This window comes from Amphiprion ocellaris, chromosome 17, assembly GCF_022539595.1.
Source record: "Amphiprion ocellaris isolate individual 3 ecotype Okinawa chromosome 17, ASM2253959v1, whole genome shotgun sequence".
Taxonomy (NCBI): domain Eukaryota; kingdom Metazoa; phylum Chordata; class Actinopteri; family Pomacentridae; genus Amphiprion; species Amphiprion ocellaris.
The window spans coordinates 22,390,438-22,414,490 of NC_072782.1; the positions used below are offsets into that span (position 1 = coordinate 22,390,438).

General features: G+C 39.1%; 1 protein-coding gene across 1 annotated transcript in view; it reads right to left on the reverse strand.

The window, feature by feature from the left end:
• Positions 1-6,822: 6,822 nt before the first annotated feature.
• Positions 6,823-24,053, reverse strand: part of zfyve16 (zinc finger, FYVE domain containing 16) — a 32,225-nt gene continuing 14,994 nt past the window's right edge. Inside the window, exons 5-18 of the mRNA XM_023293133.3 lie at positions 20,355-20,531; positions 20,117-20,253; positions 19,697-19,913; positions 17,530-17,652; positions 16,573-16,728; positions 16,259-16,483; positions 15,744-15,826; positions 14,986-15,090; positions 14,285-14,435; positions 14,076-14,156; positions 13,835-13,997; positions 11,449-11,554; positions 11,174-11,350; positions 6,823-9,855 (exon numbers count right to left, since the gene is read on the reverse strand). Of these exons, the coding sequence (XP_023148901.2) occupies positions 9,697-9,855; positions 11,174-11,350; positions 11,449-11,554; positions 13,835-13,997; positions 14,076-14,156; positions 14,285-14,435; positions 14,986-15,090; positions 15,744-15,826; positions 16,259-16,483; positions 16,573-16,728; positions 17,530-17,652; positions 19,697-19,913; positions 20,117-20,253; positions 20,355-20,531 (2,060 nt within the window). The 3' untranslated portion in view covers positions 6,823-9,696. The remainder of the gene's footprint in view (positions 9,856-11,173; positions 11,351-11,448; positions 11,555-13,834; positions 13,998-14,075; positions 14,157-14,284; positions 14,436-14,985; positions 15,091-15,743; positions 15,827-16,258; positions 16,484-16,572; positions 16,729-17,529; positions 17,653-19,696; positions 19,914-20,116; positions 20,254-20,354; positions 20,532-24,053) is intronic.

Consider the following 24,053-nt stretch of genomic DNA (forward strand, 5'->3'; position numbering starts at 1 on the left):
GTATCCACGCCTTCAGAGGACACTACATTCATTTTCTCAAGAGCTAGTCCAAACCTAACTATAAGTATTACTGTCTAAACACTTTAAAATGAGACTTCACCCTAAGTGTAATGATTTGCATCATAAGGACTTGGTTTTGGTTCCTATAATGTAACTTTATAAACAGGTTTAGACCCTCCCACACCCACACAAAGAGGGCTAGATTGTCATCTCATAGCTCCAGGCTCTGAAGAGTCTCTGTCACCTGGTGAAACCTGAGGAAAGCAGCAGCAATATTTCATTACAGGCCAGGCATTCAAAATTAGAATTTGCTGTGCTGGTTATGTTTTGCATTATTAATGCAAGTCTAAAAATTCAATGAAATAAATTAATGCAGTGGAGTAATGACTACTGGTAATGGGCAGCTGCTTTAATAATGGACTAATGGTTTTAGTTGTTCTTCAGAGCAAAGTTATGAATGCTGTACAGGTTTCGGCTTTGTGCATTGGATGCATTGGTTTCTTATACAGTGGTGGAAAAAAGTTTTTGGACACCCTTAAAATTTTACACAATCTCAAATATTATCATGAAATATTTGTGGAAAAATCTTTTTTGTGTATTAAAAGGTGTGGCTGCATTAGACAGACACAAACAAATACAAACAATATTTTTATTGCTTATTGCTTCCAAGAAAAACTAACAAAACTAAATTCTTGACAGTTTCAATATGTCAGTTCTCAACATTGTCGGTATCAAAGTCAACAAATAACAGAGAACGTGTTCAAAATTGAACAAAAATAAATAAACCATCAGATCATCAAATTCATATTTAGTAGTCCTGCCATGAGCACACAGTAGAGCTCTAATCCTGCAGGCATGTTCCCCACCAGCCTTTCACACTCTTCAGGGGTAATCTTGTTCCATTCTTCTTGAATTACTGCTTTTAGTTCTTCTAAATTCTTTGGTTTACACTTTGAAAAAGACCTTTTGATAATCCACCACAGATTTTCAATGGGGCTCATGTCCAGGGATTGAGCTTGTCACTCTAAGACCAGGATACTGTGCTCCTGCAGTCAAGTTCTACTGGACCTGGATGTGCTCAAGGAGCATTATCTTGTTGAAACATCCAGTTTTGACCTGAACAGAACAGTGCACGTACAAAAAGGGAGCATGTGGGTTTGGAGACTGGTATAATACTTGGCAGAGTTCAGTGTGCCATGACAGACAGTGAGATGACCAACTCACTCATGCATCCCCAAACCATGATACTGCCTCCACCATGCTTTACAGTAGGTACTGTACATGCTGGAGATAATGCTTCACCAGGCGTTCTGGGTACCCTCACATTAGCAGTAGGAAGATAAAGGTGGAGACTGGACAACGCTGGGCTATTCTCTGTCTCTCATTGATCAGGGGCTTCTTGACAACCTTGTAGGATTTTAAGCCATGATCTAAAAGTCAGCCACGTACAGTGCAGGTGGAACACTGGACACCAGTTTGGTTTGAAAACTGCTACTGAAGCTCCTGTGATGTCATTCGGTGGTTTTCCTTGCACATGGATCAGGATGCAGTCATTTCTTGCTGAAGAAACCCTTGGACACCCAGATTTTGGTTAGTCTTCCAAGCTGTTGGTTCATCTGTATTTGTGCAGAGTGTATCCAACTGATGAAGGACTGTATCTGCATTTCCTGGCGCAAGCTGTACCCTTCCTGGCTGAGAATCTGTATCTTCAGGCGTATTTCCTGCGTTAGGTTCCTTGTTTTATCCATTTTTGTGTCTGAAGAACTTTCAAATGTGCTGGCTTTATATAGACACGAAGCACGGCAACAAAAATTGTGTCTTCATTAGTGGCTCACTGGTATCAAAATGATCCAATACTTGAACTTTGTTATGCATTTTTTATGGGACCAATCAATTTTAAGTTTTTAATGACTTTTAGGATTTTTTTACTATTTTGGCTGTGACTGTACTAAAAGAAATTGCACTTGAAGATCTAACAGTGATTTTTAATGCAATATTTCACAAATGAAAATGTTTTTCCACCATTGTACACTGAATTTTTGGTATTTTTTTCAGTGGTTGGTGAAATAAAACAAGACATTCTGGAAAAACTTGTTTTTTTTAAACTACTTTCTAACATTGCATGGCTAAAGCAATAATCAAATAATGGAGAAAGGGATCTGCAACAAAATCCAATATTTCCCTGTGAAATGTAGCAGAGCAGAAGTAGAAACCATTTCAAAACTATTCTACTTACCTTCCCCCACTGGAAATAGCTTTTACTTTTGAAAATAGAAAGGGAGATTCAATAGAACACCTTTTCTTCCATAAAAGTCTTTTTATTTTTTAAATACAGATGCTATTCAGAAACTGGTTAGGGCCCAGGACCCCAGGGTCACAGAAACAAAGCTGGTGTTATGAATAAATAGATGATTTACATGAAACAACACTTTATAAACAATCAGAAAGCATTAAAGTATTTCGCATGTTGACATAAAGATGTCTTCTAGAAAGAAAAATCCATCATTATAATCATAATAATTTACCTCAGAAAATATCACCGCCCTGATAGTGACAATGGAAAACAGACTTGTTCTATGATCCAAGGTTCAAAAATGAAAACAGCGTGCACTTTGTCCAGATCAATACTTTTTCTACAAACTGCTGGCAGCAGTTTGGAGCTTATTTGCACAGCAGGCGAAACATGATCACTGTTCCTCCCATGTTGAAAATGAAAAGGTCACATTTCCCCCTTCAAACAGGCTTCATGCTTCACTCTGAGGAAAACACTAACATAAGTGAGGGAATCATTAAACCCACAGCTGACACTGATACAGGCTCAGACGGAGAAGAGAAAGTCAACGGATTATCATGAAAGTGGAAAGTTTAGTGAAGATGCGCTCTGAAAACATGAACGGATCATTGTCAGCTGACATTAGAAGAGTTTTGATTGATGTTTTTGTCTGTGCTGTGTGATAAAATTCAGATATTGCTAGAAGAAAAGTCAGAGGAAGTTTAGCCCTGTCTCCTAGGAATTAATTTTTTTTTTAGTTTCAAAACTTTTTTTTTTTTTTTGGTATCTTTGACCTTTTTCGGACAGTGCATATTGAAATTATGGACTGGAAATATAAGGTGCAACAAAGAGGTATGACGTGCTACCAGGCTGCTCTAGACATTACTACACATTTGTGAACTGCTTCACTCAAACAGGAGGAGGTCAGGGTAGATGGCGGGTGTAAAAAACACCACAGAGAATGCACATTCAGAAGTCAGGGAAAGATGGAGGTTCTGGACGAACAGAAAAAAAAAGCATTCATTTTTTAGCATTAAATCAAAAACTGCAATCTTTCCAAAATCCTAACCAACAGCTACAAGACTTGAAACATAAATACAAAACTGTTTAATAATGCTGCAGTCCCTTTAAGTGGACATTATATTTCAAGACTGAAACTTTTGGCAGAAAAGAAAGGATTATTTTACTGATAAATTCTGCATCAACATGTTGCCAGATATGTAATTAAACATTTCCTCATTACAGACGTCTAATTTCTTCTCGGTCTAATGGATCAGGTAGGGTCTCAAGTTGGCATACCAATAACGTCCAACAGCAATGAATCCAACTGTGTGCTGCATCATTTAAATTTGGTTAGAACAGATTTTATTCTTGGTGTAGGAGGTGGAAAAAGTTAGTTAAAACTGATAGAAATTTGCCTTTGCAGCTCATGAACAAAGCATTTTAGCCTCCGCGGCTTCATATCTGTTCTTAGAGCATTGTGAACCTCACTGTTGGTTAACTGACAGTTTACCATGCTGAAACAAATTCTTTCGTTTTGGATTGGTTTTTTTTTGTTTGTTTTTTTTAAGATAGATTTTCCCCAGGTCCTCTAAAACCTCTCACTCATTTTGTTAATTGAACACATGTATTCATTTCTTCACATTCGCTGTTTCATATTAGTTGTATAAAAAAAAAGCACGACTAATATATCATCAGCCAATATAATTATCTGATATTATATCACAGATAAATCGGTATCAGCATACCTGCTGTCCAATAAGGGCCAATACGAAAACTTTTTTTTAAAAAAACAAAACATAAGGCAGAGAAATATGCTTGTGGTGATTTCAGCCTTTTACACAATAATATGGATTATTATTCCTCTAGCTATGGGCCTCTCATCCACATGCAAATGGTGTCTTAAATCACTCAGACTGAAATGTTGCAGTTTTCTATGTAACCTACATGTAAAATTGAGAATTTGTTAACAGATAATGTCACATTATAAATTCCAACCGCCCAGTGTTGCTTGACGCAACGAGGATGTACCTGAAACAACAACCACAGCAAAAGATACACACTACTGTTCAAGAGTTTGGGGTCATGCAGACAATTTCATGTTTCCATGAAAATTCACATTTTTATTCATGTGCTAACATAATTGCACAAGGGTCTTCTAATCATCAATCAGCCTTTCAACACCATTAGCTAACACAATGTAGCATTAGAACACAGGAGTGATGGTTGCTGGAAATGTTCCTCTGTACCTCTATGTAGATATTCCATTAAAAATCAGCTGTTCCAGCTAGAATAGTCATTTACCACATTAACGATGTCTAGACTTTATTTCTGATTCACTAAATGTTACCTTCATTGAAAAAAAAATGCTGTTCTTACCCCAAACTTTTGAACGGTAGTGTATACTTCCTTTGGTTAGCATTAGCAGTTACAAGTTTCCAATTAGCATGACAATTCTGCACCACTTCACTGGCACACAAAACCCAGTGTGTCTGTATCCACCATTTTAAGTCCGCAGAAACGATGAAATGACAGAATGATCTGCTCTGATATTTAATGCATCGTTGATGTAGGCTGGTCCAGTATAACTGTTAAGGATTTGTAGCTGTTCTTGCGTATATAGACATATTTTGCTAAACAATTGTTGCATGGATAAAATGATTTCTTTTTTAAAACACAGGGAGAGATATCCACCTAGAAAAGTCTCTGTATTAGGAACAGTGTCGTCACACATGTTGTCCAGCAGAGGGCACTCTGACCCCACTGTTTAGCAAAATTTCAGAACTGTCTGCAGCACATGTAGCAGAGTACAGCTGAGGAGAGGGTGGCACAAAGTTAACCAGCATCTTCATGGTAAGTTGCCATCTAGTTTGTTAAATATGCTGCTGGAAACAATTGCTTTCCCTTTTAAATATAAAGTAATATAACAATGTTTATGTATACACAGGGTTTTATTTGTATTTTAGCCAGTGTCAAAATGATAAGAAGACATTTTTCAATCAGTTTTGTTGATTGGGGTTTCTTTGACTCTCTAGCATAGATGACGTTGTTTATCAAACGGTCAGAAATAACAGGAAAATGCACAGATTTGTGTAACAGACTCATTTTCTAACAAGAAAAACCCTGTATACATATTTCAAATGTCAATATCAAACTTTTTTTTACTCCCTAAATTTGATATCGGGGCCCCTCAAAAAATTCATTATCAGTTGAGCTCTAGAATGTAAGCATAATTTCTAGGAGACAGGGTTATTAGGATTGAACCTTGGGGGATTATAAATGAAATTTTATGTCAACCTATCCAACAGTTGCTGAGATATGTCCACCATCAGGCACACCACCAGCTAAAAATCTAGTCAGTTGTGGCAGTTGACCCTTCCAGTGTTTAGTAAACACAACTCATGCTGGGTAGAAAATTCAGCTGGTACTTGACAAATTCTGTGATGGAAAGCCCTGCAAGTACACCTTCATACACGACTGAGAACTAAACACGAAGGTCAACGTGTCAGAAAAACTGTTTTATGATGCTGAGAAGATGTCTTGTGTGAGTAAATTACCTAGCTGTGAGCACTAAATATCAAATCTCAACATGTTTATACTACGTACAGAATATGCAGGCTGTGTTTGCTAGGTTAAATGGCTGCTGAAGAGATTGAAACTCATAGGGGTCTGTGCAGCTGCTTTCATTCTGTCTTCAGATGCATTTTGGGATTTGATATTTTCCACCTTATGACACCTCATGTCTGGAATTCATTATTTTTTTCCTGTCAAATATGTGCTACACAAACTGCAAAATTAATGTAGCCTATTTCCTATCAAAAATATTATTCTGTAGTTTTTAAACTTTTATACGAATGATTCCAAAAATAACTCTTCAATATCAAAAAAAAAACCCAAACAAAAAACACAAGGTTTGATACAATCTATATGCACAGTTGCACACAGTATATTTTTTATACATTTGGACTGAGAAATTCTTGGCTGAAAGGTGAGATGTGACTGCGTTTTGCCCTAAAAATGGAGACCTGACCTCGGATGATGGTGGTTTCACAAAGCTACTTCAAACAGTGCATGCTAATGTGGTTGTGTTTAATTGGAGCAGAGCCTCTCTTCGGCTTTATTTTCTGATTTTAAGCAGTATTTATGAACCTTCCTCTACCCACGGCACTTGCTAAGAGGAGATTGGCAGTTCAGATCTGTCTGACATTAAATTTGGTGAAAAAGAAGGGCTTTGATGCACCAACACACTGAAAACCCTCAGTCTTTTTTAATGCTTCTAAAGTGCCTTAAAGCTTCTGTGAAGATACATTTAATAAGTCTGAAACATGCTCTAAAGCTTTGACTGTGCAGTAGACAGTTGTTTCAAATGACAATGGACAAATTGGGAAATACTTGCTTTCTTGCCAAGAGCTGGATGAGAAGGCTTACAGCATTCACATCGTTGTAATAAATACTCAGCTAAATCCAGGGTTAGCTGGTGGTTAGCATAGATGAGCATAAAGACAGCTAGCCTGGTTCAGTCCAAAGGTAACAAAATGCAGCACCTCAAATGAACTCATTATATCTTTATTTACATCTTTTTCAAGAGTTTCTGTGTTGGACTATTTCTGAAAATCACAACTTTTTAATTTTTAACCCTTTGAGCCACACAACCTTCCAGTGGGTTTGAAAGGCATGTCATAGTTTTTTTTTAATAGCTAAAATGACACCATTTATAATAGCCAGAAACTGTAAAGTAAGAGTTGTTTTGGTCCATCTGTGCCATGCCATTCCGTAGGCAAACATTTTTTTCAAATCTACGCATAAAATCAAGACATTTAATCAAAATTACAGTGTTCTACAAACCTCATTTTAAAATTGCCATTGACCAACAGCCATATGACGAAAATTTTGGGACTTGTTGGCTAAATTGCAGGCTGTGTTTACACAGAGCAGAGAGTAGACGAGGATGGAAACAAATTAAAAATAGAAGCAGTAAAAATATCTATAGTATGTGGAATCACTATGTTTTACCTGTATTGGTAACACCTGTGAGTGCTTGGAAAAATGTTGTACATACATTTTTTTGTTGTATGTACAAAAATATAAGTAATTCAGTGGAAATAATTATTTTTTTTTCCATTTTTCATGATTCATGGCTAACTGTGTCAAACTGCACAAAAGCCATGGTTGTGATGTTTCCATAGAGGTGCAGGACTTCATATTGCAGTGAAAAATGAGCTCATGGTCAGTAAAAATGTGACAGGAGCGTAAAGTGCTCAGTAACTGCTTGTAGTTCATAGGGTTGAAAGGCTGATTTTGTTAGCTTTAAATAACTTCAGGCGAGCTGTCTCCCTCTGTTTATGCTACGCTAGGCTAACATTCTCCTGGCTTCTTCAGATCTGGATCCATCTTCTTGTCCAACTCTATTCCAAAATGTACTGTAACTATACAAAAATAAAACAAAAAACAAACCTGATGACTTACAAAATGTCTCATCAGTCGTGCAAAATCTGATTAAAGTGTCATTAAAGTGAGGCTGAAACACTGAAAGAGAAAAGTCATTGATGTTTGAGTTACAGCTGTCAAATAGTGGTCAGTAATGAAAGTAAGAGTATTTAGCACAAGCATCGTGGCAGAGATCAAAGGTGCAGAAAATGAGCCTTTCGCCCCAGTCGGGCAGGATTTCTCTCTCCAGGGTAGAATGGGTGACTTTAAAACTACCTGCCCTGATTCGTGACTTAAATGTTATGTATTACAGCTGAAATTACATCCTGATTTTGGACAAACTTGCCGTTTCACCTGAAATAGAAATCCCTTCTGTTGCATTTTAATTAGTTCAGTGCAAATCTTTTGTAAAAATAGAGCAATTCAGATGTTGATGAAAACTTTTGTGATCAAACATACTATTAAGGCCTATTTTGGAACCAATGCAGAAAAAGAAATGAAATCCATTGGGAGAGTTGAACCTGTAGGCTCAACATGCTGTTGTAAAGTCAGCTACAGGAATGATGCATTATGCCCACACATCCCTACACAGAATTGATCATTAATCTGGTCTAAATGAGGCTTTAGTTTTAAGTTAAGTTTCAGGACAAGGTGTTACCTCGGTCAACCAGCCCTCACAAGGGCTGAAAATGCAGCAGTCCGGTTCACTTCTAACCAAGATCATTTGTGAATGAAGTGACTCATGGACAAAAGCTCACACGAGGCCTCATGCAGGAAAAACAACACAAACTGGTTTGTTTATGAATATATACTAGCCAGCAGGGGAACTTAGATGTAGAATTTGAATATAATATAATTCTGGATTAATTCATTACATTAAAAATCTCTGTCTTGTTTTGTCCACAACTAAAATATATTCAGTTTACTGTCATAGAGGAAAGAAATCAGAAAAATTCACATTTAAGAAGCTGCAATCAGAAAATTTACACTTAATTTTTCCCTGAAAAATTACTGAAATGGATAAATTGATTAACAAATAGTCTGTGAAAGTAACTGATTACTTGTTGCACTAATTTTGAAACCGCTTTTTAACTGCTGTGAATGTGACAGCCCCACACTCACTATGTTAGGCGTATCAAGTGTGGAAATGCAACAGTATGGATACCATATTACAAATGCTGCTATATTTTTGTCTGTTGATTTTTGACAGCAGGACATTTTACTCTTTCGTACAGCATATTTTGTAAGTCAAATTGGCCTACAAACAAAACAGAACATTTAACCAAATGCAAGGCTGTCAGATGCTCTAATGTTTGAACCTTACATGTGTCACATTAAAATGAGCAACAAACTGTGCAGAGTTCAGTAAATTTGATGAAAAGTCAATCGGAGGATAGAAAAAGGTTCCTGCATGAGGCTTGTGCAGTATCATCCTAAACCAGGGTATGAAATGAGAGCCGAGTATCTTCAGAGAAAGTGAGATGAGATTTCTTTGCATCACCGGGGTGTACATTTTTACAGCGGGCCAACTATGGATGTTAAGCGGCTATATAGTAGCACCTGATCACCTCTTTGCGTTCCCTTGCTTTAATTTCCTCTTTTAACTCAACAAGCCCATGGTAAATTATAATAAATACATCCAAATGAGACGTTTCAATTGAGCGTCCGTGGGAAACATTCACTGAGGAGCTCCGAGCGGACCCACAGGGAGCCTGAAAGGCCAAGCAGAGGAGATCGGGTTGAACAGTTTGGTTGCATTTGGTCGCGTTGTCATATTCCTTGTTTAGTGTTTGGCTTCTTGTATTAAAGCAGCTTTGGTGAGCATGAAACACTCAGCGGTTCCTTAAGAGAAAACCAAATCAGTTCACATCCCTAGCTTCAGAGTGGGAACGTTTGCAACTGGCTGCACATCCTGCAGCTGTTGCATTAATTAGCATGTCCTGCCACAGCTTCTCACTGCTTGTGTTCAGTGTGTTCAGAGTGTTTCATAGTCTTCATTAGATGGCATGTGTGATGTAGAAGATGAACTCCATGTCCATGGCTGTCTGTGGTACGCTAGCACTACCTCCGTGGATGACGGGGATCAGAGCGCTGTCCATCTCATTCATGTAGCGCTGAGGTAGGAGCCTGCCTCTAGAACCAGCCTGGTACTCCACCTGAGACACGAAACACAGACACACTCAACACAACTAGAACAGCTCAACACAAAACATTCATATAAAGACTTTAAGATCTGTTTTTTGGCACACATAGGTTGTTCTTAGTCCTGAGACTCAGATAAATGTGCTTTTAAGTTTTAATGTTATCTTTAGAGTAGACTTGAATTTGTTCCATATTTATATTGAAAAAAAACTCCAATATATTCAAAACAGTGCTGCTAGGATCCTGATGAGAGTGCAGAAGCAAGACTACATCACACCCATTCTCCATTCACTCCACTGGCTCCCCGTCTCCTTCAGAATTCAGTACAAAATCGCTCTCCTCACCCATCGCTGCATTTCAGGTAATGCCCCAGACTACCTGAAAGAACTCCTCTGCCACCAATCATCCACATGAAACCTCCGCACCAATAATTGTGACCTCTTCCACCTGCCCAGAACCAAGCTCCAGATCATGGGAGACAGAGCCTTCAACTCAGCCACACCTCTCGCATTTGGAACTCCCTCCCTGATCACCTGAGAGCTCCACAGATAGTGGAAAGTTTTAAAAAAGGCCTAAAGAGCTTTCTCTGAAACAAAGCTTGTAATTAAAAGTGTATGGTTGCCGTGTGTGCACGCGGTAGAACTTCTACTATTTCTAGTCACAGTCGTTCCGTTTGCAGAGAAAAATAAGTCCACAGTGAGCAACATCCAGCAAATTTTGATTCTGCAACGGTGTAGCGAAAGATCTCTACATCATAAAAATAAAGTGGAAATGCCAAACTTTCAATGTAAATAGTGGTTACTGCCACTGGACATAACTCCAGCTTTATGAGTACATGTGTAGCCATCAAATGATATTCTCCTCTGGTGGTAACCAATAGTGAAGTCCATTAAAGGACAAGTCATTTGTAAACACAGGACCCCGAGCACATCTTGTACCTTCACCATCATCTACTGTTGGTGTAACAACTTACTTATTAACCAAAACAATTGACTATCTGAGAATCAGGGGCAAAATCTAATCTACAAATACATGAAACCGGAAATCTGTAGTTTATGGCTGTGGTTTTGTTCTTAATAAGGTATCTTCAGACATATAAAAAAAAATTGGTACTTTTACATATGAACCTGGCATTTTGGTATACTTGTGAATGAGAAGTATAGAAAGCAAGAATTGTAAAACTGTGTTTTATGATTCATATTTTAGCAGATTCATGTAATAAAACAAGTAATATAAGTAACTATATCATACAAAAACAAGGATTAACTTAGTATCTTCTATGACTTTTGTTGTGGAACTGAATTCAAAACTTCTTAAGACTTTGCTATTTACCATGTCAGCCTGTGTGGAGATGCGAAGCGAGATCGAGTTGATGCCGCTGGAGGCGAGAACAGCGAGATGAGGTGTCAGAGCACTGCAGGTTGCCAATGCCATCTCCTTCTGAAACACGCTGCAGGACAACAGCACGGACGCCAGGCTGCAGTCGGGAGACTTCAGCTGGTAGAACACCTGCACAGACATTCACACATCTCAACTGTAAGATTGGAAATTCATCCAGTGCATGTAGGCTGCGAGAATACGAGCGTTAATTAAAATGGAAGCTTCACCTCTGTGCATCTGATGGAGCGACCGTCAGCCTCAAACTCAGCGTCCTGCTGCATCCTCACACTGTGGACTCCATCCAAAGGTCTCCCGTCGACGCCACTAGTTTTACTGTAGAAGAACATTACAGTCCCAGAATCACTTGACAGATATTATAAATTTTGAGCTGCTAATTACAACAATTTCCCACCCTATGGGTGGGAACAAACTTTAAAAAAAGAAAAGAAAGAATCATTAGAATTTAAACTTTCTGATCGCCCTGAACACATCATGTATGACATAAAGTTCTGTCTGAAAATCAATCAAACCTAAGCTTAAAATTGTGATATTCCATCAAAATCATTTATTTTTGTTAAATTGCAAAAATGTTTGTATTAGATCCTGTAAAAAAACAAAACTTGTGCATTCAGTGGTATAACCAAGAAGCCATTAGTCACTCAGTGGTGACCAACAGTCATGTGACAAAAAAATCTGGGATTTTGGCTTATAGATATTCGTCACATTTTTCACAACCACGATTATCCGTAGAAAAGCCTCGCGAGAGGTGCAATGCAAGAAGCGTGAGCTGCGCTGAGTGGAGAGTGGAGAGAGAGTGGCTCTCCGGGGGTGGGGGATGACGTAGGCCTAATGCACGTGTGTAGGCAACACTACAGCAGTGATCCCCAACCACCGGTCTGTGGCCCGTACCGTGTCGCACAGAAAGAAAAAATAATTTCTGGGTTTCCGGCCCGCCGAAGTGTCCCTAATATTGTGGCCGCTGTGCGCAATGAGGTTGCCAAGATGGGACTGTCCGCCGCACGCGCGGTAACTGTCGGTTCCGAAGTCAGCGGTCCGGCGGCCGGGCCGCCCCGAGGACCCCCCGTGCCTCGAGTTTCCTCCCGGAGCCAAAACTACCGGCGGGTCGGGAGCTCCGGTTCCCTCCTGCGCTCCCGTTCCCCGCCCGTCGCAGCCGGGCTGCTTTCCTGCGTCCGCAGGCGAGGGGAAGGCGGCGGGCCGCGGCGGGTGGGGAATGGGAGCGCAGGAGGGAACCGGAGCTCCCGACCCGCCGATTGTTTTGGCTCCGGAAGCCCGTGCCCTCCTCCGAAGATGCTGTCGGCCCGGTCCCCTCAGCAGGGAGTGTGGTCCGGGAAGCCCCGCTGCCCGCTGACAGTGGTAGTGGAGGAGACAGTAACCTCCAGGACTGGGAGGCTGTCTGTCTGCCTGGACCTCCTGTCAGACTCTAGAGTTTTCCCTGGGAAATGATCCGGGTGTTTGGATTAATTGTTGTAAAATTAGTGGTGAATTGTTTATATAAACGTTTTAGTAAAAATAAATAAGATTCCCATTTATCCTTTTTTCTGTAGTTATATTGTCTAAAATTGTGGAGGATATTTAAAGCTTAAAATGAAGTGTTTTTAGAATCTTTAAATGTATTCTTTTTATGTCTTTTTGTTTTGTTTGATTTACAAAGTAAACACTACGTTATCAACCATACATTAAATTGCAACATTCCATAATACATAAAAGTCTCAAAGAGGCACTTCACTAGAACTTACTAGAATTTACTCACTAACTTTTGTTTTAATGATGGCAGCTAAAGAAGCCTTTAAGTTCCTCAAGTTAATGACTGTTTTGTAATGCAATTTGCACTTTTATTTACTACAAAGACGTGTTGGAACAATTTATTTTATTTTATAAGAACAGTAAATGTTTAAAAGTTTAAGTATTATTAAAGAGTTTATTTAAATACAAACACTGGGTTTTTTTCTTTCATAATGTCGATAATCGTGAATAATCGTAAAATCGCAATATTTCCTTCCACAATAATCGTGGCTCAAAAAATTGAAATCGTGACAACCCTAGATGAGTATGGAAACAAATTAAAAACGTAAGTAGTAAAATATCATCATTTGTCCCAGTAGTAACAACTCGTGGGCACTAGAAAAATGTTGTACATGTTGATTCCAGGTCTTTCACATTTTCATAAAACAAACAAAATCACATTTTGTTGTTTCTTTTCTGATTTATGGTTTTACAGCTGTCATACTAAATAGAAGACATTTTGTAGTTCTCTCTACTTCTAGCCACAGTTCTGCTGTTTTGACAGGAGGTGCAAGACTTTATACTACAGTGAAAAATAAGCCCACAGTGAGTAAAAAAAACAACAACAAAAAAGCTTAAAATTTAGGAGGGTTAACCTCCAGTTCACTGTGAAGACTACTGCAACGTGTTTTGCTGCCACATAGGAAATAAATTCATAATGAACAGGGAGAAAATCAGCTGAAAAAGACAGTCTATGCTAATGCACTCCCTCTACATGCAGAGGGGAACAGGGAAAAAAAACTTGGAACACAAAGCATAACCAGAGAACAGATTTCATAAGAGTGTGTAAATAACTGTTTGCACAGTTACCCTGTGTTGACAGGTGAAGTCCAGTCAACCCAGCGGACAGTGACGTTTTCTCTGAGCTCGCCGCCATCATTCCTGCCGCAGGGTATGTGGAAGTCTGTTTGCTCTCTCAGGGCCGAACGCAGAGACTCCATCGTCTCTGGAGGAATCTGTACCATCAACCCATCTGACAAATAACAAAACAGCTAAGTTATGTTTTCCCATTGTTCACAGCACTGATACAGCAACAAATCCATTATGTTACCTTCAACAATGCTGGACTTTGCAATGAAGCCTGAGGAGGCTTTCAGCGCTCCATTGAACACCACAAAACTGGCCCCAGTCACTGTAGGAAAACACACTAAAGGGTTACTACTTCATTTGTGATGTTAATTTACCAGCTCCTCCCTCATCCTCATTATTCCACAATAATAAACGGAAACTGGAGCTGTCAGCGTGACTCAGGATTCTCACCTGTGCGAGTCTTTCCAGGCATGCTGCTAGCCTGCGTCTGATAGTTTCCCTCTTCATTCTGGAAACACACCAGGTGAGAGTCGGCCTCTATGCTGAAACTTGCTCCGATGCTGATGACGTGCTCGTTGGATGCATTTACCACTTTCTGCATCTGTAAAACATAGAAAGAGATCCTCCAGTTGACCATTGTGCTGTACTGTTGTGAGTCTACATGTGTACCTTTGTTACATTTATACTCTGTCGAGGTGGAGATATATGATTGGTGCCATTTTTCTGTCTGTCTATCAGAAAGATTATGCAAAAAGTAGCTAGCTGAATTTCATAAAACTTGGTGGAAAGGTGGAGCAGGTCCATAGAAAGAAAATATACAGTTTAAGCAAGTTTAAGGCATTGGCCTTGGTGGGGGATGTGCTCTCTGAGTTATTTAAGGTTTACTGAACATTTACTCCAAACCAACTGTCACTGTGTCAAACAAGTCAACACTGTTGCAGTATTTTGTAGCCAAAAAGTTGAGTATAAACTTTGCAGACAGCAGACTGTACATCACAGCCCAACAACCAACATGGCAGAAGATCTAAAATCAGCAGGTTAACTTGTCCATGTTACATTTTTCAATAGTTTTTGTGCTGCATCACCAGTTGACTTAATTCTATTTCCAATTTTTGTTTATCACAAAAATCATTCTTTTAACATTCCCTCACCTCGTTAAAACTACTTTTGGGAATGTCGATGTAGCTGTGGCCCATCTCCATGTGGATCCTCAGGCCCTCCACGACTGACAGGCTGTACTGGTAGTTCCTCAGATCCTGGAGGGAAACCAGATTTTAAGTTGTGAATCAGGTGTGCAAAGTCGACAAATCTAAAATTATTTAAATGTTTTATGCTCATAGTTGGTGTCACACAATGTAATTTTGTTATTGTTCCTATTCAGAAATCACTGCCTATATCTGTATATCTCTGCCTCTATACTGAGGCAGATATAGAAAATGTCTACATTTAGATGAGCGCTAGTCCAAAACTACATTGTTGTGTTGTGTGCTGTATTAGACAAGGTGGTTGAGGATATGTTTATCATGTGATCAACTGCATCAAATGTTCTCAGATCAAGCTGCCTCTTTCTCTTCTCAACAACAGTAAACAAACAGTGCCTGTTTCTTTGCTGGTATGGATTCAGAGAAATGAGTGGAATTTTTCAGCAGCTTTAAAATATTTATCTGTTTACAATCTTGCTTTAAAAAAAGACAGCTCTGGCAGTGGTCTACAGTTACGACTGGGATGGTGCTGTAAAGTGATTCTCTTTTAAACCACAACAGTCTTCAGCCCTGTTTGAGGAGTGACCTTATTGTCGTGAATGATTAACAGTAGCCAGCTGCTTAATTTAAACATGTGGCTTCAGCGGGATTAAGAACACAAGTGTGTGGCTTTAGTTCTGAACATCTGGTTGTCTGGTGGTACTTACAGCCAATAAATTCATAATGGTGTGTCCTGTCTCTCGATACACAGAGTCCCGAAAACGCACACTTATCAGTGCAGTGGGATAAACTAAAAAAGAGAAAAGATTTAGGTTAGTTCATCCATGCGTAAACTCTAAAGAATTTATTTTCCAAAAGTCTTCTAGGAATATTCCAAAAATAAAGCAAAAAAACACCTGACGTCATTTTTTCTAAACTGCACAATCTTTTGTGTGTAATTTTCCATAAAATACTGAAAGATCTAATCTTCACAACTGAGAAGACAGAAGAAGACAAATCTGAGTAAGTACATTACTTGCAAAGCTACTTACACTTCCAGTCAACAGTGATGGAACAAATATTAGTTTTATTATCTTAGGTCAAAGTACCAAGACAGCAAAGTAAAATTACTCTATTAAAAGAAAAAGTCCTATATTAAGTCAAAGTACATAAACATTTAAGTGGAAGTTCTGGTGACAGTTCTGGTTTAAAACACAGACAGGATTGACGGTAAACTACACACCGCTGTATTCAGCTCCGAGCCGGAGAAGCAGTCTGAGTGGAAAGACTTTGGCCCAGGGAACCTCCAGTTTCTGGATGAGCAGGCCGAACAGGAAAGGCTGTGAAGGCAGAGTGAGTCCATCCAGAGACTGACAGGTGGAAGAGAAGAACAGCATGCCAGCGTGATCCTTGCTGCCCAAGAAACTGCTTGTGAATGTCACGTTATCCAGCTCCTCCAAAAATTTTCCTGTAACAGAAGATGGTAAGTCTGTAGATTTGTGTTTTCAAGAGTAAATAAAGTTGGTTTTTAAATATACATTCATTTGCACTTTCAACCTTTTTGGGCGTCTTGGTAAATGCTGAGATAGAGGGTGAAGAGGTCTTTTGGCAGAGTTTTTTCTTCTGGCAAACACTCCAACAGAAACACCACTTCTTTCTGTCCTAGAGCCTGCAGTCCATTAGATCCAAAGCACCAGCATTGCCTGCTGGAATCTGGAAGATAAAACAAAACAAATAAAAAACCCCAGACAGTTCACAGGAGTTCTTCTTCAGGAAAACGTGACCAACGTGTTGAAAGCATCCAAAGATTCTTCATCTCAAGGATTTACAATTTACAATGTGATGACAAAGTTGTGAGACTATTTCCGGTGCATGTGCATGGAGTGTGTGATGACCATTAGTCAGGATTTTGCGTGATTTTGCGCTATGAACATCATGACCTGTGTTTCACTTGGTTTTGCGACCACTAACAAGGTGAGCATTTGCACCTTCTCCACAGAGCTCAAATTTTTACAGAAAGCAAATATCACATTTAGCACCCAAGATGATGCAGCCATCCTGTGGAGAATCATCAATGCAGATCAGTGGTGGGTCTGCAGTTATCGTCAAGAGCAGACACAGCAGTTTTCACAGTGGAAAAAGAACAGTCTCTACATCTAGGGAAGGTTTTCTGGCCACAACAACATTGCTGTCACTCTCAAACCCGCCCTACTAATCAGATCTGGCTCCCTGCAACTTCTTCCTTCTCCCCAAAATCAAATTCAAATCGATGGGTCACTGTTTTGACACATTTTAGGAAATTCAGCTCTACACAGACATAGAACATTACATAGAATTACAAAACAATACTTTCAGGTTAAATTCAACTGCTGCAGAAGCACTGGAAGTCCTATGTTTTTGCACAAGGAGACTACTTAGAAGTGAATGCCAGTTAATACTAAATCAGGTAGGATTCATAATTTCTGTAGACACAGTCCCTGAACATTTCTATTAGGTCTTATGTATTTTACTTACTTGTAACCAGTTTGACGTTGATTAGGAGGTTGGCATTCAGAACGAACGTCAGAGGACAAGGTCCTCCCTCCTCTAGTAAGTGCAAAATCTGGCATGGGGCAGGACTTTCCTCAACCAAAACATCTGCACAGAAAACAAAGCAGCATTAATTGATGTTTCTTGCATACAAAACAAGTCCATCGCAGTTCAGACTATAGGAGTTATGAAATCCTGATGAATTTTTGAAATTAAGCTGCATCACAAATCTACATGTATTCTTTTTCGTCTAATCTCAGACGTGCACATACTAAAGATTTGACAAAAAAAGTGTGTCACACACGACAGAATAATATTAAGATTGTCGTGCCAGTGGGAACAATCGGGGAGGAGGGCACCACCTCATGATCTCATAGGGAAGCAGATGGAAATGATGGTGCAACAATTTGCTGTAACACTAATACTCTGCAGTGATGAAAAACAAAAGCAAGATGTGGTCAAGACGGTTTGTCAATTGTTTAGTGAGAACTGGAGGTAATATTTTAGCTTTAAATCAGTTTTGATATATGTAGCTAGTGTTAGTAACAAAATTATCCAGCTTTTAACTCCTAAATATCAAACATGTTATGTATTCTCAGGGCAGCTCCGATGAGGTTTCAGACTGGATCTGTTAACACTTCACATGATCAGATTTATCTTCCAAATGTCAGGAGTAGGACTGCAGCTATCGATTATTTTAGTAATTGAGTATTCTATCGATTATTCTGGTGATTAATTGAGTGATCAGATTCTGCGCTTGGCATGCGCGTTACAGCATCAAAAGAGGAAGTGAGTGCGCTGTGCAACAGGAATAGCTGTCCTGGCGGAACATGGGCAGACATACACGCTGTATTTTACATATATAGTGTAGTACAGGGGTATTCAACTAAAACTCAAAATATTTAGGTGGTGATGCAGAAATCACATAAATGTGTTTTTATGTTTGGTCTGTTTAAACTGCTGCTACTGCAGCTGATAGAACACAAATAAGAAAACTGATCAGTTTATTAATATTTATTATATTCAATAAGTGACATTAGTTTCACTTCGATTAGGCCACAAATTAAAGTGATATCCTTCATTATGAGACTTTGTCAGACCTACATGCACTTCAGTACAATATGTTTGAATACATGAAGTTTAATAGTTTTTTTGTGCAGCTGTCTGTGAGAAATAATCAGCTGCATTGATCTGTAAAATAAATACATTACACACATTTAACAGTTTTTACCGACATTCCTGTCTTGCATCATTTCCAGTGACAGCTCTTTTTACCGTCATATATTTTTATATTCCTCATTGTTCTCCATTAAAGCAATGACTATTTGCTGAAACAGTTCAACGCCATTGTTTCATTTTGTGTAGAAAATGAGTCAAATGATCGTTAAACTCCCGTTTATGTGAACGAGTTTGAAGCAGAAATTCTGAGTTAACAAAGAAAGTTGAAAACCATCCTAATACCCGTTAACTCTTAGGTTTCAGTTTTTGTCGAGCTGGCTTACACAAAGAAAACCTATGTCAATTGTTTTTTAAACTATTCATTTTATCGACAACTTTTGATACTTGCTTAATTGGTTTGAGTGGTATGTGCTGCACAGTGACTTGGTTCAGTCTTTTCTGATCTGCTGAACGCCATAAACACTAGCAAAGCTGTGCCAGTTAAAATAGAAGTGTCCCGTCAAATTTAAAATCCCTTTATAATTTACTGATGATAGGTCCATAGAGGATGAAGTCTGGGTCCGGACTATCACGCGGTCACCATACTAGACCTGGGGTCTAGTAAGTAGTGGATTAAACGAAGCCTCGACTCAGAGAATTTTGCCTTGAGGAATTTTAGTAATCAAATTACTTGACTAACTCAAGGAATCATTTCAGCCCTAGTCAGGAGTGGTAAAATGGTGGTAAAGTGTGCAGAAACTCCCATAGTCTGAGGCCAGCAGTGTTCACTAGAGGTCTAAGAACAGACTGAAATTTGATGTTTTTGTTACTGCAAGATTTAAATTTAGGATCAAAACAAAATGAGACAAAGATAGAGACTGGCTTTAACTTTTATTATACACTATATGCTTCCAAATGTTGTGATTCTAGACAATTCAATGTTGATTCCTCTTTTGCTGAAGTTCAAAGCTAAGTTAACACATGAAACACATACCTCCTCCGTCATCCTCTCCAGTGGTGATGAGCAACGGTGGCAACTCATCCTCATTATCTGGCAGCAAACTAGGAACCCGCTTCACTGAAGAACCTATTCCAGAGAGCAGTGCATAGTCCCAGGGTCCAGACACCGGTGGCCGAACTACCTCTACAGACTCCGACGCCTCAGGGGCGGACGAACCACTGACCCCAGCCTCTGGACCTGCTGAGCCAGGCTGAAATGAGAGGGTCAGTGCTGTGATACAAAGCCTCGCCTGCTTCAACCCTAGATTTATTTTAATTGGTCACAGTACTTAAATATTTTTACCCAGGAAAGCCTGGTGACAAACTGCAAGTTGAGAAGTTTCTCAGCAGCTTGTGGTATTTACGCAAAGGATGTGACAATATGCTAGCTAAACTGTGCGGCTAATAGTCTTACTGTTTGGTCTGCGGTGACACCACTGAACTCCTGGGAGCTCCTGCGGCTCGTCACCGACAGTCTGGTTGTGTCTGCCACCTCTCCGTTGGGCAAGATGCCATCAGCAAACCACACGCGCTTCTGTTCACGAGGACAACCTTAAAACACACAGAAGGAGAAATCGTTATAAACGTACAGCTCAGGAAAACAAACAATCAGCAAGTTACACACTGTGCACGATATACAAGAGTAACCATACTGTCGTTGTTTGGGTGTTTGAGAACAGACACTGGCACCATGACGGTCGGCGGTGGAGAGTTTAGAGTGCCGGCGGCTCGAGCCTGCTGCAGAGGGGGGATGGTGCTGCAGTACTCAGAGGGGACATTGGGGTTTGGGCTGGGACCTGTAGGACTCATCATCCGCTCCAGGGCCTGGGCTACAAGGAGAAAGATACCATTAGAGGTGTGTTCATGTTAATCCTTTAAAGGGCACTCATTGAAATACTTTGAAATTCAACATTTCATCCCGAGTGTTATTGGAGGATATAAGAATTTTTTACTTTTGTGACATTGTTCTAAATTTTTAATTTTCATGTTGAAATTCAACATCAAAGAAGTTACCATATTTGGTTCCTTGCCCGTTAGTGGTTAAAAAAAATAAAAAATAAATTACAAAAAATTAAAATAATTCCAAGAAATGTCTATATTATCTCTTTTCTTGGAATGTTTTTACGGTTGAGTAGTTCTGCTATGAATATATTGTCACTTAGCACAAGTACTCAACCGTAAAATGCATGAGTTTGGTCAACTAACCAAGGTTAGTTTTGACGTTTCGACCGAAAATATGGAAGAGAACCGAGCCGCAAGTCTGTCTCTTTCCAACTTCGGGGAAAAGAGAAAGTTTGATACGTTCCAGGTCTCTGCTGATTGGTCAAATGGCACAATGCCGTGTTCTGTAATGTAGAGTGATCTTCGAAGATTGGCTGGGTGAAAACCACATGCGTCTCGACCTCACTGAGAGGTAGATATTTAATGTGTGTGGAAGTTACTAAATATGATCACTTGCCCCATAAAGGGTTAACGCCAGTCTGATTTAAAGAGCCCATAGTTTGCTTTTAGGATTTTGCCTCTTCATGGAAAACATTCTGGAAAAACCTTCAGAACAGCAGAAAGTGTAAAATGATTTTCAGTGGTTTTCAAAGATAACCATTTTGCAAGAAATGCATATGCTTATCTCTGTAAGTCAAATTTAACAACAAAACATAAGATGTAATAAAAATTACCTGTCATTTAGCGCTTGCTGAATGAAGAAGTAGTAAAGTTAAAAATTTTCTTAGTCTTTTTAGGAAACTTTCTCAAAGCACCACTATGACCAAGTGTGGCCTCACACAGCTGCAGCTGCAGACTCTTAGCTTTGTTTACCCAATACAAGACCAGCATGTCTTAATTTGTTATGTGCCGGAAATAAAAGTATATAGCTGCAAGTAGACTGGTTTCAATGGTCAGATCTGTAAATATCTTAATTTGTTATGTGCCGGAAATAAAAGTACATAGCTGCAAACAGACTGGTTTCAATGGTCAGATCTGTAAATAGATGGACTAGTTTGATTCGTGCTCGAAGCACCAAAACCAACCAGAGTTGCAACTGAAGCTAAAATTTAAGAACCTTGCTGCCTCAGCTGAGCATGTATGAATAACTTGAAAATTTATTGACTTGAGTAACAGATATCAAGGCTTTTTGCAGTGAAGTTGTTTGAAATGTAATTCCTGCCCCCTGGTGGTTAAAATACCTTAATGCACTCTGGTGGAAGCTGTATAAGGGGGTACCTGAGGTCAGTTTCTTGGATGACTATGGTTTATATTTATGTTTAACCCTTACACACTAAAAACAGCTTTTCAGAGACATTGGTCCATAACACACTATGTCAAAGTCCTTCATATTATTCAGATAATCAGTCTATTAAACCGTATTTTCATAACACCACTGACACAGTGTAGTGCAGTTCAGAGTGGTTTTCACATGACTGATAAGCCCTTAATAAGAGCGAAATTATATTAGACTGAAAAAATAGATTAAAAACAAAAATGACCAAACATAAAAATAAAATAATGAAGACTACATATAAAAACTTGATTAAACAGCATAACAAGACCAAACATAAAAATAAAATGATACAAACTAGATTTTAAAAAAACTGATAATTAAAAAAAGACCTAAAATAAAGTAAAATACTAAAACGAGACATAAAGCTAAAAAAAAATCCCAAAAGAAAAACAAAGATATAAAATCTCAATAACTTGATAAAAACTGATTTGTAAAGAAACATAAAAATGAAGTAAAAAAGGATATATTAAAAAGGGATGAAACAGATTAGGCTAAGGAGACAAACAATGAAACAAATGAATAAAGTAACTAATGTATATAAACCACATTTAATCAAAAGCCAGGCTGCAGAGTAGGGCTGAACAATTATTTTCAAATCAAATTCATAGATTGAAGTTGTGCAATTAGCACATTAAAAAGGCTGAAATTAGGGCTGCAACTAACAATTTTTTAACTGTCGATTAATCTGTCGATTGTTTTGTTGATCAATTGATTAGTTGTTTGATAAATAAAATGTCAGAGAATGGCAAAAACAAAAAAAAATGCCAATCAGTGTTTCCCAAAGCCCAAAAGGACAAATGTTCTATTTTGTCTACAACAAAAAGATATTCAGTTTACTGTCATAGAGGAGGACAGAAACCAGAAAATGTCTACATTTGAAAAGCTGGAGTCAGATGATATATGTTTTCTTTCTAAAAATGCGACTCAAATTATCCATCCATTATCTATATGCCCATTAATCCTCATTAGGGTCGTGGGGTGCTGGAGTCTATCCCAGGTGACTTAGGGTGAAGGCAGGGGACACCATGGACAGGCCACCACTTTATCACAGGGCTACACATAGAGACAAACAATCGCACTCACATTCACACCTACAGACAATTTAGAGTTACCAATTAACCTCAGCATGTTTTTGGACTGTGGGAGGAAGCTGGAGTACCTGGAGAAAACTAACACATGTACAGGGAGAAGATGCAAACTCCATGCAGAAAGATCCCAGCCCCGGGCCGGGGACCTTCTAGCTGCAAGGCGACAGTGCTAACCACCAAGTCCCTGTGCAGCCCTATCACTCAAATCAATTTGCAGTTCATCATTTAGCGGTTCATTTAGGGCAGATGAATAAAGGACAGATGTGAATTGTGACTTTCAGGAAGGCTGGTTATGACTGAGAGGTTTTCTGGTCGCGCTCCCGGAAAGTGCTGATGTGGCACTTGTCTACATTATATTGATTAAGCATCATAGAGCTTTATCGATCAGCTGTGTACTGACAACAACTACAGTGTGGCTTACAATAAAACAGGAGCACAGTCACACCAGGCTGAAGCGACTGCATTATTATTCAGAACCTTGTTTATAGAGAAAAGTAAAATGGCATCACCACAAGCAGAGTTGGTTCACCTTGCTGAGCAGCAAAAGGATGACAAGGCACAAAAAAAAGCCACCCAGGGCTCCAGGCTAATTACTTTAAGCAAAGGCAAAAATACACAGTGAATGACCCCATTTTCAGTGCAGCTCTAATATACACTAATATTAAAAGAAATGTCAGCACAGATTACAAACGCGACAACAACACACAGCAGCAGCACAAAGTTGACAAAGTAAGACGCATCTTACCTCATTACCATCCTCATCCCCTCTGCTAAAATTCCACAAATCCACATTCTTTATTATAACAAGTCAACCCCTCAGACTGACTTCAGACCAGTCATCGCAGCTCTTCTGAAGCTGCTCCTCGCTCTGTTAGCAGTAAAAGGCTGTTAGCTGTAGGCTGGGGTGTGTGCAGTCAGCCTCACATGCAGCTCAACAGAAAAAAGCGGTAGGCAAAGAGGGAGGAGTGGGGTGACGGAGAAGAGAG